The 16,803-nt window shown below is 40.3% G+C and overlaps 1 protein-coding gene across 3 annotated transcripts; it reads left to right on the top strand.

Annotated features, from left to right (window-relative positions):
* The first annotated feature begins 1,968 nt into the window (after positions 1-1,968).
* LOC101843894 (N-acetyllactosaminide alpha-1,3-galactosyltransferase-like 1) lies at positions 1,969-15,797 on the top strand. 3 transcript variants are annotated; one of them, XM_040735692.1, is made up of 6 exons: positions 1,969-2,092; positions 3,149-3,228; positions 4,437-4,472; positions 9,889-9,936; positions 14,486-14,623; positions 15,010-15,797. In XM_040735692.1, exons 2-6 carry the CDS (start codon positions 3,155-3,157, stop codon positions 15,665-15,667), a joined length of 954 nt encoding a protein of 317 aa, XP_040591626.1. In that variant the 5' UTR covers positions 1,969-2,092; positions 3,149-3,154; the 3' UTR covers positions 15,668-15,797. The 3 variants fall into 3 exon arrangements, 2 of the variants coding, with proteins under 2 accessions (XP_040591626.1, XP_040591627.1); XM_040735693.1 differs by lacking the exon at positions 3,149-3,228; XR_005873173.1 differs by lacking the exon at positions 9,889-9,936 and having other exon boundaries at positions 14,486-15,102.
* Positions 15,798-16,803: the final 1,006 nt, after the last annotated feature.

The following is a 16,803-nucleotide window of genomic DNA, read 5'->3' as shown; positions in this document are numbered from 1 at the left end:
AAAATGGTACACATGGGATGAGAGCACAGGCATGCTGTGGCAGCAGTTACATGGCCTCTGCTGTGTGTGGCGAGAGGTGACCGAGGTAGAGCTGTCTGCTTGGAAAGAACTTGCCTGCAAAGAGGAGTTACAGTAGGGAAAGTACATGGAGATGCTGTTCTCTGCCTTAGCCTCTGAGGGTTGTCAGTAAAATACAGAAAGGGAGATCCTGATGTCAGATATATATGTATTTATTTGTTTACTTATTGTGTGTGTGTGAGAGGGGGGGAGGGAGAGGGACAGGGGGAGGGGGGAGGGGAGGGAGAACATGCATCTCTTCTTCCTCCACAGTGAGTTCTTGAGCTAAAACTGAGGTTATCAAGCTTGTGTGGCAAACATTTTCGTCATTAGGCTGTCTCAAAAGCCCACATCTAACTATTAATACTATTAATACAGACAAAGGAAATATCCAGGGCTCCGTCTTAGTGAGATAATATTAGGAGCTATAATATTCAGGATCTGGCCAGGACATCTGGGTGTTTAAAACTAGGAGTCTCTAGGGTACAATTGTTTACAAAGATGATGGAATTTATCTTACATATAACCGTAGGAACTAGTCCTCCAGATCATGAGACACAGCACCAGAGAACGTCTAATCCAACATGGTGTTTCTTAGAGCAGCCGAGGCACAGGAGGAATGTCTGGAGATAGAAAACCAACACATGATTATATTTGTAAATGAGATATGGCTCACTCCTAGAAAGGAATGAAATGTGTCTGTATAAGGTGTCATGGACTGATCTTCAAACTACCCTGAGACAGTGAGAGTGACAGCTCACGATTGTAGCCCCATGTTGCAAAAAAGAAGCCATGCATTTAAAATAGATGTGCCTGCATGGACAAAGAGAAACATAGAATAAAACCCAGGAAGCCCATAACAGTGTCTGATTCTGGGGATAGAGGGCAATGACAAGGGTCAGTGCTAAGCAGAAGACGACTCAATGTGTGTCAAATCTTTTTATACTCTAATTCTTTATCATGTGCACATACATATGTGTAGTCGGTTTCTTTCCCTCCTGGGCCAGCAGCCATTTAGCCCCAAATGAACTCTCAGAGGCTTCTATTAATTATAATCTGTTGGCTGATGGCTCAGGCTTCTTACTGGCTAGCTCTCTCTTAATTATTAACCCATAACTACTAATCTATGTATTTTACGTGGTTTTATCTTACTGGAGGACTTCTGGCATCCTATCTTCCCAACAGCTACATGGTGTCTCCCTCTGGTGGCTTCTCTCTTTCCTCTACCCAGCACAAATGTTTGCATCTCTTTCAGTAACAAATGCAAACTTAGTTTTAAAGGTGAGGGGAAAAATAAAGGTTCTTGTAATCTCAAATTTTGTGTGACTGCCTCAGTTAGTGTAATGGTGTAATTACATTTGCTATCTTTTCCTTGTGCTTTTATGCACTTGATATTTAATGACCTGAAAATGTGATATTTTTATAATCAGGAAAATAAGCAGCTGGGTGGTGGAGGAGCACACCTTTAATCCCAACAGTTGGGAGGCAGAGGCAGGTGGATTTCTGTGAGTTCAAGCCAAGCCTGGTCTACAGAGTGAGTTCCAGGACAGCCACGGCTACACAGAGAATCCCTGCTTCTGGGGTGGGGGAAAGAAAACAAGCACCATGAATATGTCATGAAAAGGAATAAGATGGGACTAGCTCTGCCTGAGTAACAATGTCTGAAAAGCACAGGGAAATGGTTGTCATTTTTGTCATCCATACACATAATTCAAAGTACATGTCCGTAAGTAAATATTATAAAGAAAGCAATGGGAATTCAAATCAGAATTGTTTTTTAAAAAAAAACTTTTCAAGCTTTTCAGATGAGACAAAGTTCTGTTTTTGGTAGCCATAAGGATAACGTGTTACCTAAGGTGTCATTGTGACAGCAGCTTCTAATGCTTCCATCATCCAGAGAATTTGGTGAAGTCACCAGGAAGAGAAGACTTGGCGACAGAAGAGACCGCACAGGACCTGACTTGGAGTTTTTTGTTTTTTTGTTTTTGTTTTTGCTTTTGTTTTTTCCTACTATTCCTCTTTATCAAAACCAAAGGTAAAGTCACTCTTAGGGAAGGAATGTATAAAATTTTAGATTATCATGGTAAAAATAGTAGCTGGTCATCATTCCCAAATATTGGCCTAAAAACTATATTATACAGAACAATAAGTGATATATTCAATATATTCCTGAATTCTGAGAATAATGTCATTACAGGCACATAGATAGGAAATCATTCAAACTTTGTTCCAACTAATCTTGAGCTGAAATAGTGAACATTTTACATTGTCGTTGGGACATGGAGCTATGCTCTGTATAGTATTACCTGAAAAAAAGACCTTTCCAATAAAAATATGTCACATTTGTCACCTTAAATACTTGAGGGAACACGGTATAAAGAGGTACAAAGAAACAGATGAGACATTTGTCAAATATTTTCTTTAGCCCATGTTTCCAAAATGTCATCTCAACTTTGATTAATACTAAAAAAAAAATAAAATATCCTAAATCCCTGCCCCCCTCCATGGTCTCTCCATAGAGCTCTGGCTGTCCTGGAACTCACTATGCAGACCGACCAAGTTGGCCTCAAACTCAGAGCTCTGTCTGTCCCTGCATCCCAAGTGCTCAGATTAAAGGTGTGTGCCACTATGCCCTGTTTTCAAACTCTACTTTTTAGACCTTGAGTGGGTCACACACTCACTACTCGTGGGACTGGTGACCGTTCCAGCACCCAGAGGCAAGACCTACTTTTGAATGATGCCTGCCAAAACCCAGTTTGTGTGCAGCTATCAAGACTGCTGGTTACACACCGTGCTTTGTGGGTGCGTAATGCTTTTATTTGGACGTTCACTGTAAGGATATGCCTGAGTCTCGTATGCCTATGAGGCAGTGTGTGTATTTTGAGGTGGTTAGTCCTGAGGTCTTTGAGCCTATTTTTGGCTTTACTATTTTTGTGATATACTTAGTTCAACAGTACAGCAACCTGGGATCAGACATTGAAGCTGGTGGACAAATTTCTACAGATTGGAAGATACTAAAGAAAGTTGTTTTTTTTTTTTTATTTTTGAACCTTTACTGAAATATCGTTTTCTTCTCTTTTTTTATTTTTAGGAGGGAATGAATTTTAAAAGAAAAATGCTGTCACTAATCTTGCTTGCTTTATTGCTGGCATTGTCTAAGCACCACCACAGGTAAATAAGAAACCCTGCTGCATCTTAGACACTAATGATTGGGATAGCTGAAAAAGGCTTCTGCCCAGACATTCAAGCACTCTCCAGTTTAACTTCAGGAGAAAGTGGTTTTTCTTTGGTGAACATATACATTAAGTCTTTCATTTTTTTTTTCAACTTTGAAGACGATTGAGCAACACCAGGCCATGGTGGTGCATACGTTGAGGCAGAAGCAGGTTAATGTTTGTGAGTTCAGGGCCAGCCTGGCCTGCAGAGTGAGTTCCAGGACTACCAGAGCTACACAGAGAAACCCTGTCTCAAAATACACATACACACACACACACAAACACACACACACACACACACACACACACCAACAACAACAACAACAACAAAACCCCACCTTCTCTGCTAACTACTTTAGCTTGAAATTCAGTCCAGTCTCTTCATTTCTCTTCTGAGTCTGTCTCCTCAGCGTGTAACACAGAAACACCTTTTACAATGGCGGCTGGCTTACTTTTTTAAGAAAACAATTAAAAGTTCTGGTCATTGTGAATGAGATTAATACAGCTACCTGCATAGGCCACACTTGGGAAATGTGTTAACATTCCCTCATACTGAAAAATATGGATTCTCATCTCCTCCTACCCTACTCTCCATAGTGTAAGGGACCCAATGATGCCAGAGGCTGTTTGAAAAGCAGCTGCATGGGGTAGTAATGTCTTTAAAGTTAACCCTTTGGTTTGGCACCCTAAGTTACATTTATTTGTCCTCCAGAGTTACTGTATTTTAATAAAGGAGATTTACAGCTAGGCATTATAGTCTGTTATCTTTTTTTGTTTGAATGGTTGGGGTTTTTGTTGTTTGTTTGTTTGTTTCTCGAGACAGGGTTTTCTGTGTAACTTTGGAACCTGTACTAGAACTCATTCTGTAGGCCAGGTTGGCCTCGAATTCACAATGCCTCTGCCTCCAGAGTGCTGAGACTAAATGCATGTGCCACCACTGCCCAGCTAAGGTTATTTTTTTTAAGACAATACTGGCCCACAAGCTACTAGCACACCTTTATTTGTTATATATTTCATAGCCTTAAATCTGGCACAGAGTGAGTGTTTAGTGTATACAAACAGGTAAAAGGAGGAATTTCAACTAGAGGTTTTTTTGCCATTTTCATTATTTATAGGCATTTTTCAAATTTAAAACTAAATTGGCTCTTTTTTGTTTACTTAAAGAATAAAGAATCAACTGCAGAAGATGTACATCTGTTGGTAAGAGTCTGTCCCATGACTATTACAGAAGGGTGGAGGCAAAGTGCTTTCTAGTGGAGACGCTGTGGAGAGAAGAACCGTTTTGTCACCGACTTAAATAAGCATCCCTGTCCAAGACAGTGTTGTTTCTTTAGACGGTGTCAGCGCTCTGTAATCACAGGGTCCACAGCCCGGTTCCTACCGTTCACAACCATGTAGGAGACCAAGACTGAGAAATCAACCCTCCAGAGAACAGACTCCCTTTTTTTTTCTAAATTTTCTTTTATTTATTTTTTAATTTTTTAACTTTTAAATTAATTTATTTTTTTACATTCCAATCCGAGTTCCCGCTCCCTCCTCTTCTCCCACTCTCCCCCTCCTCCCCCTCCTCCCATCGGCTCTCAGAGAGGGTAAGGCCTCCCTTAGGTAGTCTACTAAGTCTGTCCATCATCTCATTGAGGCCGGACCAAGGCACCTCTCCTGTGTCTAGGCTGAGCATATAGAATGGGCTCCACTAAGTCAATTTGGGCATTGATGTTAGATCTTGGACCCACTGCCAGTGGCCTCATACATTATCCCAGTCAACCATTGTCACCTATATTAAGGGAGTCTAGTTCAGGTTCCCCATTTGTCAGACCTGAGTCAGTGATTCTGGTCGGGTCAGTTGATTCTGTGTGTTTCCCCATCATGGTCTTGACTCCTCTGTTCAGATTATGGCTCCTCCCTCACTTTGATTGCACTCCAGGAGCTTAGTCCATTGGTTAGTTGTGGATTTCTGCATCTGTTTCTGGAAGAGGGTTCAAGCTTCTCTGGGGTATGGATTGTAGGTTGGGTATCTTTTGCTTTATGTCTGGTATCCACTTATGAGTGAGTACATACTACATTTGTCTTTCTGGATCTGGGTTACCTCACACAGGATGTTTTTTTTCCCTAGTTCTGCCCATTTGCCTGCAAATTTTAGGATGTCATAACCTCTGTTAGTTCCCTTATTTCTCTGTTAAGTTTCTGCCTGGCAGACCTGTCCGCTGTGAGAGTGGGGTGTTGAAGGCTTGATTTGTGATTTAAGCTTTAGTAATGTTTCTTTTAAAAATGCAGTAGCACGCCGGGCGGTGGTGGCGCACATCTTTAATCCCAGCACTCGGGAGGCAGAGGCAGGTGGATCTCTGTGAGTTCGAGGCCAGGCTGGACCGACAGCCTCCAAAACAATACAGAGAAACTCGTAAAAACAAAAAAAAATGCAGTAGCCCTTGTGTTTGGGGCATAGATTCTAATTGAGATTTCCTCTTGATGGATTTTTCCTGTGATGAATATGAAGTGTACCCTTCTTTATCTTTTTTGATTGATTTTAGTTTGAATGAAGTCTATGTTGTTAGATGTTAGGATAGCTACATCAGATTGTTTCTTAGGTCCATTGGATCAGAAATTTTTTTCCCAACCTTTTACTCTGAGGCAATGTCTGTCTGTGAGGTTGCGGTGTGTTTCTTGTATGCAGCAGAAGGATGAATTCTATTTTCGTATCTAATTTATTAGCCTGTGTCTTCTTATAGGTGAATCGAGAGCATTTATATAATGGATATTAATGACCAGTGACTGCTGGTTCCTGTTAGTTTTGTTTATGTCGTTGGTGATGGCATTGTGTGTTCAGTGCCCATCACTGGGATTTGCTGCTGTAAGCTCATCTATTTCCTGTGTTCTTGTGGATGTAGCTGACTTCCTTGGGTTGGCGTTTTCCTTTTAGTACTTTCTGTAGGGTTGGGTTTATGGATAGGTATTGTTTAAATTTGGTTTTATCATGGAATATTTTGTTTTCTCTATCTGTGGTTATTGAAAGCTTTTCTGGGTAAAGTAGGCTGGGCTATCATCCATTGTCCCTTAGTGTCTGCATAATGTCTGTCCAGGACCTTCGGGCTTTCACTGTTTCCTCTGAGAAGTCAGGTGTAATTCTGAAAGGTTTGCTTTACATGTTACCTGGCCTTTCTCTTTTGCAGCTCTTAATATTTTTATTCTGTTTGTTTATTTTTTTTTTTTTGGTCCAGTTTATTTGGTGTTCTGTAAGCTTCTTGTACTTTCATTGGCATGTCTTCCTTTAGGTTAAGAAAGTTTTCTTCTATGATTTTGATGAATATATTTCCTGTGCCTTTGAGTTGGACTTCTTCTTCTGTTCCTATTATTCTTAGGTTCAGTCTTTTTATGGTGTCCCAAATTCCTGCATGTTTTGTGCTGAGGATTTGTTGGATTTAACATTTTCTGTGACTGATGAATCTATTTCCTCTATTATATCTTCAAAACCTGAAATTCTCTCTTCCATCTCTTGTATTCTGTTGTTTATGCTTGCATTTGTGGTTCCTGATAGTCTACCCAGATTTTCTATTTCTAGAATTCCCTCAGTTTGTGTTTTCTTTATTGCCTCTATTTCAGATTTCAAGTCATGAATCATTTCCTTCACTTGTTTGATTGCTTTTTCTTGGTTTTCGTTAAGGGTTTTCTTACAGCTTTTTATTTGTATTTTCCTCCATTTCTTTCAGGGCATTTTTCATTTCCTCCTGAAGGGCCTCCATCATCCTCATAAAGTTATTTTTTAGGTTGTTTTCTTCTGCTTCATCTGTGTTGGGATGCTCAGGTCTTGCTGTTGCTGCACCACTAGTTTCTACAGTGTAATATGACTCTTCATATTGTTGAGTGTGTTCTTACCTCGTTGTCTATGCATCTCTTCCTCTAATGGGTATAGATGGAGCTTGTGCTTCAAGGGTTCTCTCCTCCAGTTGGTATAGTTGGGGGATGTGGCTCCATTGATCGCTCCTTCAGGCACAAACAGAGCAGAGCCTCTGGTGAATGTTCCTCCCGGTGGAAGTAGGTTCAGGGCTCAGGTGGTCAGTCCATGAGGTGCAGGTGGTGCTACAGCTCCAGGGAACGCTCCTCCCATTGGAGGTGGTGCCGTGACTCTGGTGATTGCTCCTCTAGGTGTGGGTGGGGCTGAAGGTACAGTGGTCACTGTGGCAGTGGGTTATCTCCAACTGAGAAATGGCAGTGGATGCTGGCTGGGACACAGATGCTCTTTCGATAGTTCCTGAAAGCTACCTTTGGAAATCACTGCTGTCATCTCACCCGGTGGCTGCTCCCTGTTCCTGGGCCTGAGGCTCACTGCTCCCTCTAACACAGCTGAAGCTTGGGCCTCCTTCTGACCAGCAGACTCCTTTTTTTACCTTACAGGTTCTTCGCATGCACATCAGGCTTCCAATTTCGTGTGTTTATGAGATCCCTGTGTGTGCAAAAATGGTCTGTGTCTGTATGTTTCCCGTGCTTTTTCTTAGGCTCTTTTCCTTCTGTCTGCTTGTCTTGTCCTATTTTGATTTGTTTGGTTTTGTTTAAATGTATTTCTTTCTTCTTTTTTGTTTTGGTATTTCGATAACAGGGTTTCTCTGTGTAGCTTTGTAGACCAGGCTGGCCTCAAACTTGTAGAGATCTGCCTGCCTCTGCCTCACCAGTGCTGGAATATAAGACGTGGGCCACCATCGCCCAGCTAATTTATTACTATTCTTTAGGGGCTTGTTTGTTTTCTAACCAGAGATAGAAAAGGTGTGGATCCAAATGGGAGGGGAGGTGGGCAGGAATGCAGAGGAATTGGGAAAGGGGAAACCATAATCAGAATATATTGTATGCAAAAGGAATCTATTTTCTTTTTGAGGGGTGTGTTTTGGTTTGTTTGTTTGGTTGGTTTTTATTTTTATAGCACGGTTTCTCTGTGTAACTCCGACTATCCTGGAACTTGTTCTGCAGACCAGGTTGGCCTTGAACTCAGAGGTCTGCCTGCCTCTGCCTCCTGAGTGCTGAGATTAAAGGCATGGGCCACTACCACCCAGCCTAAAACCTATTTTCAATAAAAGAAAAATAGAAAAAAAATCTCGAATCCATGTTGCTTAAAAATATATACAATTAGTTTTATGTAAAAAAAAAAGAAATTCACTGTTACTACACATTTTAATGAATTTAGGCAAAAAATAATTTGGATGTTGAAAAAAACACCTTCCTGGGAAATCGCATAATGAAATATCTTTGGCTAAAGACATCTCTGAAAATAACAGGATGATCTCTTTATGATCTTCCATTTTATTTCAAAATAACGATTGCTCACAGGAAGTTGCATAGAAGTCATGTGTCCCTGTCACCTGACCCTCCTCTGATGATCCCCAGTGTTACAGCTTATGCATCTGTACTCAGAATCTGGAAATTGATGCTGAGACAAGGGGCATAGTGAGTTCTGCCTTTTTGTCACACGTAGAGATACATACAATCACAACACCAATCAAGATCTGCTACCCTCCTGTCCCGGATCCTGCTTCATCCCTGGTCCCAATACTAAGCATTTTGTCATTTTGAGACTTATAAATAGGATCATAAAATATATTATATACTGATAAAAGAGTTTGTCACTCAGCATGGTGCCCTTGAGATCTAAGTAGTTGTGTTTACTAACAGTCTGTATCTTTTTACTGGTATATACTTCATACGTAGCAAAGCTTACTGGAGACATTTTAATTAACAGGCTTTTTCCCCAAAAAAATTTAATCTAGAAAATATTGTGTTGTTTACTTTTGGCCTCTGTGGTTCCTGATGAGAAATTCACTTGTTGGTTTGTTTGTTTGTTTGTTTGTTTGTTTTGTTGTTGTTGTTGTTTTTTTCCCCTCTTCAATAGGTGAAGGATCATTTCTCTCTGGCTTCTTGCAAGATATTTTTCCCTAGTTTTCAATTCAAATAGAATCTTAAATCTGTTTCTCTTTTGCCATATTTGGGGATACTTCAGTTTTGTTTTGTTTTTTAACCACTATTTGCCGTAATGAAACACTCTGACCAAAAGCAACTTGAAGACAAAAGGGTTTATTTGGCTTACAGTAGTTCATCAGGATCACCAGCCCAGGGATGGCTCCACCCACAATAGGCTGGGCCCTCCCCCTCAATCACTAGTTAAGAAAATGCCCTGCAACCTGATCTTACAGAGGCATTTTCACAACTGAGGCTCCTCTTTTCAAATGACTCTAGCCTGTGTCAAGCTGATGAAAACTCTCCATCTCTCCCTGGAGAGTACAGTACCATCTCCCTCTCCTCTCCTTTAGAGACTCCAATCACACAAGTGTTGTCTTGTTACGGCCCACTCCATCTCTTTTGTTTTTAGTTTTTGTCTCTGTTGTTCAAACTAAGTGGTTTCTGATAGCCTGTCTAACAGTTTGATGGGTCTTTGAGTGATTTCTCCACACCCCCACCCTGCTGTTGAGTCTACCCTTTGAATGATTTCTATCCGCATGCTGCTGTTCAGCCCACCCACTGAGTCATCTCCTTTTGGGGGTATTGATAAGATTTTCTATTTCTGTTTCTTTGCACCAAACTGTGCCTGTCATATAAGAGAGCTGACTCCTGATGCGAGTCTTCTCTTTGTACCTAGGAATGATCATTTGGAAGAACCTCAGCTCTCAGCCTGGTTTGATCCAAAGTAAGAACAAAACAATAATGTAATTCAGTTTGAAGAAAATGCTCTTCTTTTATCAAACTGTAGATACTCAAAACACTAGAACCAAGTTCTCATTGTTTCTGGATATTTTAAGATTTCTTTCATGTTTATGGTCTACTTCTCAAGAATCACACAGTTAAGAAGGCTGTCATATTTTACTTGGATTATCATTCCTGGTATTATTGTGGAGAAAACATCTTTAGGTTCAACCTAAATATGCCAATATTGATTCCTCTAAATTTTAATTTATTATCACAATAATTATCATATTAATTATATAAATGAATAAGTTTCTCTGTGACATTTCCGTGGATGCAAACATGATGTTTTGCTCGTGACAATTCTCTCTACCATCCTCATTTGGCATTAACATTCTGGTGAGATCATTATTCTCTTGTAATGGCTGTGTGATATTATATTTATATAGTATAAACATGTTTATAAAATGTCTATAGTGCATTTATGCATTTCACTGAAATTCTGTGATATTTACCATCTAGGGGCTATTATATTCCAACAAATATACGTGTGTGTGTGTGTGTGTGTGTGTGTGTGTGTGTGTGTGTGTGTGTGTGTGTGTGTGTGTCCGCACATGTGTATTAACAGTATGGATGCCTCATAGCAGTCACTTACTGGGATAAAGGCTCCAGATTTCAAGGACTGGGAATTGGTTCTGTGTGGTGAAGTGGGTGCTGCATGAACATGAGGACCAGAGTTTGCATCTCCAGCATTCACAGAAATACTGGGTGTGTGGGGAACCAGCTTGTCTCTGTACTCAGAAAGTGGAGGAGGGGGATCCCTGGAGCAGGCTGGCTAGCTAAACTCCCCTAATTGGTAAGCTCTGGATTCAAGTGAAAGTCATCTTTGATACATAAAGGGGGGGGGGTAACTGAGGAAGACACCCCATGCCAATCTCTAGCCTCCACATGCAATGCACAGACATGAGCCCACATACTTGTAAGCTTGCATACACACATGCCTGCAGGTCACACACATATTACAAAAGAAAAATAAAGCAACTAAATAGGAACTGGAGAGATGTCTCTGCAGAGGACCTAGGATTGAGTCCCAGAACCTACATGCAGCTCACACCCAGATATAACTCCAATTCCAGGGGAGTCCTTGCCCTTTTGGGGCCTCTGTGGGTACTAGGCATGCACGTGGTACACATATATGTATGTAGACAAAACACACTTAGGAAATTAAACTAAGTAGTGAAAAGATACGCATTTAAATGTTTGATTTAGGCTACTCAATGACATTGAACTATTTATACCACTTATTTTCCAATCTGTAGTGGGTAGATTACCAGTAATGTTTTGTTTATGTATTTACTTGTCATTAGTTTTATAATATCAAATACTTCATTCTTGGCTATGAACACACATAGGCCTAGAGAAGCAAAGGTAGGGATGGCTTTAAGAGATCAGGAATTGCCAGAACTGTGAAAGAGGAGCCATCCCAAACAGTAGTCATGGAGGGACATGGCTGTCCAGCAAAAGTGGAAGAGAAGAAGACGGGCATCATGACCTCTCTCACTTCCTGCCCTTTGACCCTTCGTTGGTATCTCTCATTTGTAGAAGCCACAGAACAAAGGACTTGGGGAAAACAATCTACTCCCAGAGTGGAGAAGGGATGAGGATAGGTAAAAAGATAAACAGAAAACAGCTAGCACAATCCTATCCTTCTACAAACTGACATTGTCTCTCAAGACTTTCACTAACATGGAGAAACTCATGTCCCCAAGCAGGACAAGCGTAAAGTTCCATCAACTGCACCATCATAAAATAGCCATCACCGATACTCACCCCCACAAAGGAGCAGAGAAAGGGGAGAAAATAAAATAATTTACATAACAAATCACTGTTACCATCCTATCACAACAGCCATTAGGGAGATAGATAATAAATGGAGTAGATAACAGTCAATCGATGGCTTCCTTATCCTCTACTGATATGCTGTGGGCCAATGACCTGACCACCTCCTTTCCCGACAACTCTGAGTCCCTTGATGGTGTGGCCCTACCGAGGTGCCACAGTTTCCCAAGAACCATTGTTACTGGAAACGAGAATATAAACACTATCCCATAGAATTTTTGGGTTCTTTGGACGCCAGTTCTCCTTGCTGTCATTTTTGCAATAGCAATTTTCATTTCCTTGGTAATGAGAATAATTTTCCCAATCAGGTATTAATGATATTTTTACCTTTTAATTCAACAACTGAGAAAACTCAAATGACCAGTGATTTTATTTCCTGAGGAATGCATTCCTCCCTTGTGAACTAGTATGTGTCAACACATGGAATCTAGACGCTATAAACATACAGAGCAAATACTCTATAAATGCATTATCTAATGTAGTCAAGAGCTGGACACTTACCCATATCCACCTACCCTTATAGACTGTGTACTTCAGCTTTGGAAAACATGTCATTTGGAAAAAAAAAAACCTGCTCACTGATTCCGAGCACTCCAGGGGTGGCACCCCAACCTTGTACAGAATTAGCTTTAAACTTATAATGAAATGAAGATTTAGGGTAGGCTAGCTACTTCTGAACAGACAGACACATAGTAAGGACAGAGACTGTGGTTGTCCTCCTGTATGCTGTGAATATGTTTTATTATTATTGGTTAGTAAAGAAGCTGATTTAGCCAATAATCAGTCAGAATACAGCCAGGCAGGAAATTCAAGCAGAGATAAAGGAAGGAGAAGGATGGAGTCAGAGCAGATACCAGCAAATGCTGGGGAAGCAAGATGTGAGGTAACAAGCCATGAGCCTTGTGGTAAAATATAGACTAATAAAAATGGGTTAAGTCAGTTGTAACAGCTAGGTAATAATAAGCCTGAGCTATTAGGTCAAACAGTTTGTTGTAACGTGTACTCTTTCCTGCCAGTTGCCTGGGTCCTGCCATTGTCTTTGCCCCCAAATAACACATGAGACAATATATTAATTATGAAGCTGTTTGCCATTTGTTATGGTTTCTTATCGGCTAGCTCTGACTTAATTATTAACCCATAACTGCTAATCTGAGTATTTCCACATGGTCTTCTCTTATCAAAGAAAGGGTCCAGACCTCTTACTCCTCTACAGTCCTACATGGTGTCTGACTGTGCCTCCATTTCCCAGAATCCTCCACCTCTCCTAGTCCCACCTATCTTGCTTCCCTATTGGCCAACAGTGCTTTATTTATCAACCAATAGGACAAACATATACACAGAACTTCCCCCATCAGTTTGTAATTAATATTAAAACTCTAAGTGGTTATTTGGGAACTGGCAAAGAGGAGTGAAATGTCTGGTTCTAATTATTAATAAATTAATAAGGATTGCCAGGTTTATCTGTGTAGATATAGATTTGTACTTAAATTTACAATCTAATTTTGTATTCAGTTCTCTCTAAGATGTGTATGTTAATGGCATTTTAATGCCTTGACTTCAGACTGATTATTTATTACTATGAAAACTACCATCATGTTGCTACTCATCAGAAACAAGTCTGGACTTTTCTCTTTGTCCTAGTAGTCTCATCTTCTTCTACGTTGCATCTATGTGCCTAAAGCATAAGGGAAAAGTTGAAAAGGGAATATAGAAAAGAATTCATTGTGTGAAGTTGTGTTTGCATGTGTGTGCAGGTGCCCAGAGATTGATACCAAATTTTCTCTTCTTGTAGGTTTTTTTTTCACTCTTTGAGGGCCCACCACCTAGCTCCAAAGTAAATACATGGGGATTTGCTCTTACATATGAATTCCTGGCCTTAGCTTGGCTTGTTTCTAGCCAGCTTTTATCTATTTTTTTAAATGCACATTGCCTCTGGGCTTTTTACCTTTCTTTATTCTATATATCTTCCCTTCTTACTCTGTGGCTGGCTGTGTGGCTAGCTCCCAGCATCCTCCTCTCCTTCCCCTTTCCTTGCTCCTCCCTCCTCTTTCTGGAGCCCATATTTTTCTCTCTTCATGCCAGTCTTAAATAACCTTTCTCCTGCCTAGCTATTGGCCATTAAGCGTTTTAATTAAGCGAATCGGGCGTTTTAGGCAGGCAAAGTAACACAGTTTCATAGAGTTAAACAAATGCAACATAAAAGAATGCAATACATCCTTGCATCATTCAACAAACGTTCCACAGCATAAGTGAATGTAGCACATCTTAAACTAATATTCCACAAGATCTTCTTCAGTCTGTTCCTACCTTATTTTATGAGACAGTTTCTCACAGAATTGAAGTTACTGAGGGCAAGGCTGTGTGGCCAGTAAGTACTAAGGATCCTCTTGTCCCTACCTCTAGGTGGGCACCATGCCCAGATTTTTCACATAGTTCCTCATGCTTTCATGGCAGTCGTTTTCACTGACTGAGCCATCTCCCCAGCTCTGCAAGAGAAATACTCTAGATCTTCCTGGGGGTGGGGGGGAGAGAGGGAAAATTGGAGTTAAAACATAGTAAGTACTCTTCAAGCATTAGCTAATATCACTCTCATAACTCCTACTGTCACAGTAAGATAATCTGCTAAGTTTTTTTGTTCTTTTTTTGTTCAACAGAAAACGTCCTGATGTTATAGCAACAACTGGTTGGCTCGCTCCGGTCATATGGGAAGGAACTTATAATAGACAAGTTCTAGACAAGTATTATAAGAGACTGAACATTACCATAGGCTTGGCTGTCCTTGTTACTGGAAAGTATGCACTACTGGTTTTTATCCTTTACATTTTGGAGAGATAGGGATGAGCAGCCATGGATTATCTCCATTCACAGTTTCCTAAGAACCTGCCGTTCTTTCTGACTGGCCTGGGTATCTGTGGATAGTGGATTGTTATTGTAGCTGTTGTTATCTTCTCCGGCATTAGCAATTCTCTACCCCTTTCTTCATAAAGAACTTGGTCTTTTCTCAGGCCCTGAGTTTTCTATATTTTCTTTCCCTAACCAAGACAGCTGAAGATAGACACAATCTCTCCATCTTTATATTCTTAAACATCAATGGCACCTGTGTTACTTGGCATACTAAATGGCATGTATCTCCTGGTGAATTTCAGTGAAGTCTCTTTTTTTGCCCCATTTTTCATAGCTTTACAAGACAGTACCTGAAACACTTCATAAAATCTGCTGATAAATACTTCATGGTTGGCTACAATGTTGTCTTTTACATCTTGATGGACAACGTCTACAGGCTACCGTACTTAGAGTTGGGTCCTCGTCGGTCATTTAAAACATTTTTTCTATCTGATAGAGATTACTATCAAGACCCTATTCTCAGAAGCATGAAGAACATGGAAAGTAAAATCATACGTCACATCCAGTATGAAGTCAACTTTCTCTTCACTATGACTTCGAACCAGATCTTCAAGAAGGACTTTGGTGTTGAAACCTTGGGCCAATCTGTAGCTCAACTCCACTCATGGTGGTATTTTAAAACTCCCAAAGATTTCCCTTATGAGAGAAGAGTTAAGTCAGCAGCCTTCATCCCCTTTGGCCAGGGAGACTTCTATTACCACAGTGGTATTATTGGTGGCACACCCAGTAATGTTTTAACTTTCATTACACAATATCTAAAGGGAATTGCAGATGACAGAACAAATGAACTTGACAGCACATATGAAAGATACCTAAATAAATATTTTTTAATCAATAAGCCCACTAGGGTGTTATCACCAGAGTACAACTGGAATCCAAAATTTAAAACTCCTCCACAGATAAAGCACATTAAGGTAGTATGGCTGTCATAAATCACTTGAAGGTCGTGCCATGAGGTTTATGAATTGACAAGTAAATAACAGGATGCTCAAATATAAAACCTGGGACATTTACAAAAATGCATAATCTTCCAGAATAAATTATTTATCTTTGAAATTGTAATACTATTTCTTTCTTTCTTTCTTCCTTTCTTTTGTTTTTGGTTTTTCAAAACAGGGGTTCTCTGTATTGCTTTGGAGGCTGTCCTGGAACTCACTCTGTAGACCAGGCTGGCCTTGAACTCACAGAGATCCGCCTGCCTCTGCCTCCCGAGTGCTGGGATTAAAGGCATGCGCCACCAACACCCGGCTACTATTTCATCTGAATAAAAACAAATGGGTAAGTATTATTTATGTGATGTAATGTTTTATATAGGCACTATAAGTAATGTGAGAATCATTTTTGGTGGTATGTATTTTTAATGAAAAATAGATATTTAATGAAAAAATTATGCACATGTCAAATAGATCAGTAAAGGGAGCTTAATACTCATCACTTTGCTTGTTTTGTTGTTGTTGTTGGGATGTGTATTCCTTAGGATTGATCTCCTTGATCAGTATTCAGTCTGCCTAGGATTGATCAGACTCGGGTGAACTGAAAACATCCTTGCTTCTATTGCTAGTAATTCTGAGTTGGTTTTAAATATGTGTGTGTGTGTGTGTGTGTGTGTGTGTGTGTGTGTGGATGTCTTGCCTGCTTGTATGTCTGTGCACTGTAGGCCTGCCTAATGCCTTCTGAGATCAGAAGGATGCGTCAGGCTCCCTGAACTATTTAGTAGTCAGTTGCGAGCTGCCATGTGGGTACTTGGAACTGACACTGGGTCCCCTGATAGAGAACTAAGTGTTCTTAATCGCCGAGCCTTCTCTCTAGCCTTGAGTTCATGTTATTTTTTAATGATACAAAAGTGTGATAAAGAAAGTTTACATTGTCCCCAAGGAGCCTATAGTCTAACAAAGCAGATAAAATTATTCAAGAATATTTCTTTCACAAGTTTAAAAGTTAAAAATAAATTCAAAAGTGACTAAAATCTAGTGACTTAGAAAGGGAGGAAACCTCCTGGGGGAAAGGGTTGTCATCTTGACTAGGTCATGAGTGAGTCTGTAACTGTAGTGAGGCACTATCCCAGTAC

The sequence above is a fragment of the Mesocricetus auratus genome, unplaced genomic scaffold (genome assembly GCF_017639785.1).
Source record: "Mesocricetus auratus isolate SY011 unplaced genomic scaffold, BCM_Maur_2.0 Super-Scaffold_100047, whole genome shotgun sequence".
NCBI lineage: Eukaryota > Metazoa > Chordata > Mammalia > Rodentia > Cricetidae > Mesocricetus > Mesocricetus auratus.
Note: the sequence above shows the minus strand (reverse complement) of the source record. Positions and strands in the feature narration are given on the sequence as shown.

Excerpts from the sequence above, each read along its gene's own strand:
- LOC101843894 (XM_040735692.1), top strand. The coding sequence starts at position 3,155 with ATGAATTTTAAAAGAAAAATGCTGTCACTAATCTTGCTTGCTTTATTG. Across the intron at positions 4,473-9,888 it reads CAGAAGATGTACATCTGTTG|GAATGATCATTTGGAAGAAC; the intron begins GTAAGAGTCTGT and ends CTTTGTACCTAG. Across the intron at positions 14,624-15,009 it reads GCTGTCCTTGTTACTGGAAA|CTTTACAAGACAGTACCTGA; the intron begins GTATGCACTACT and ends CATTTTTCATAG.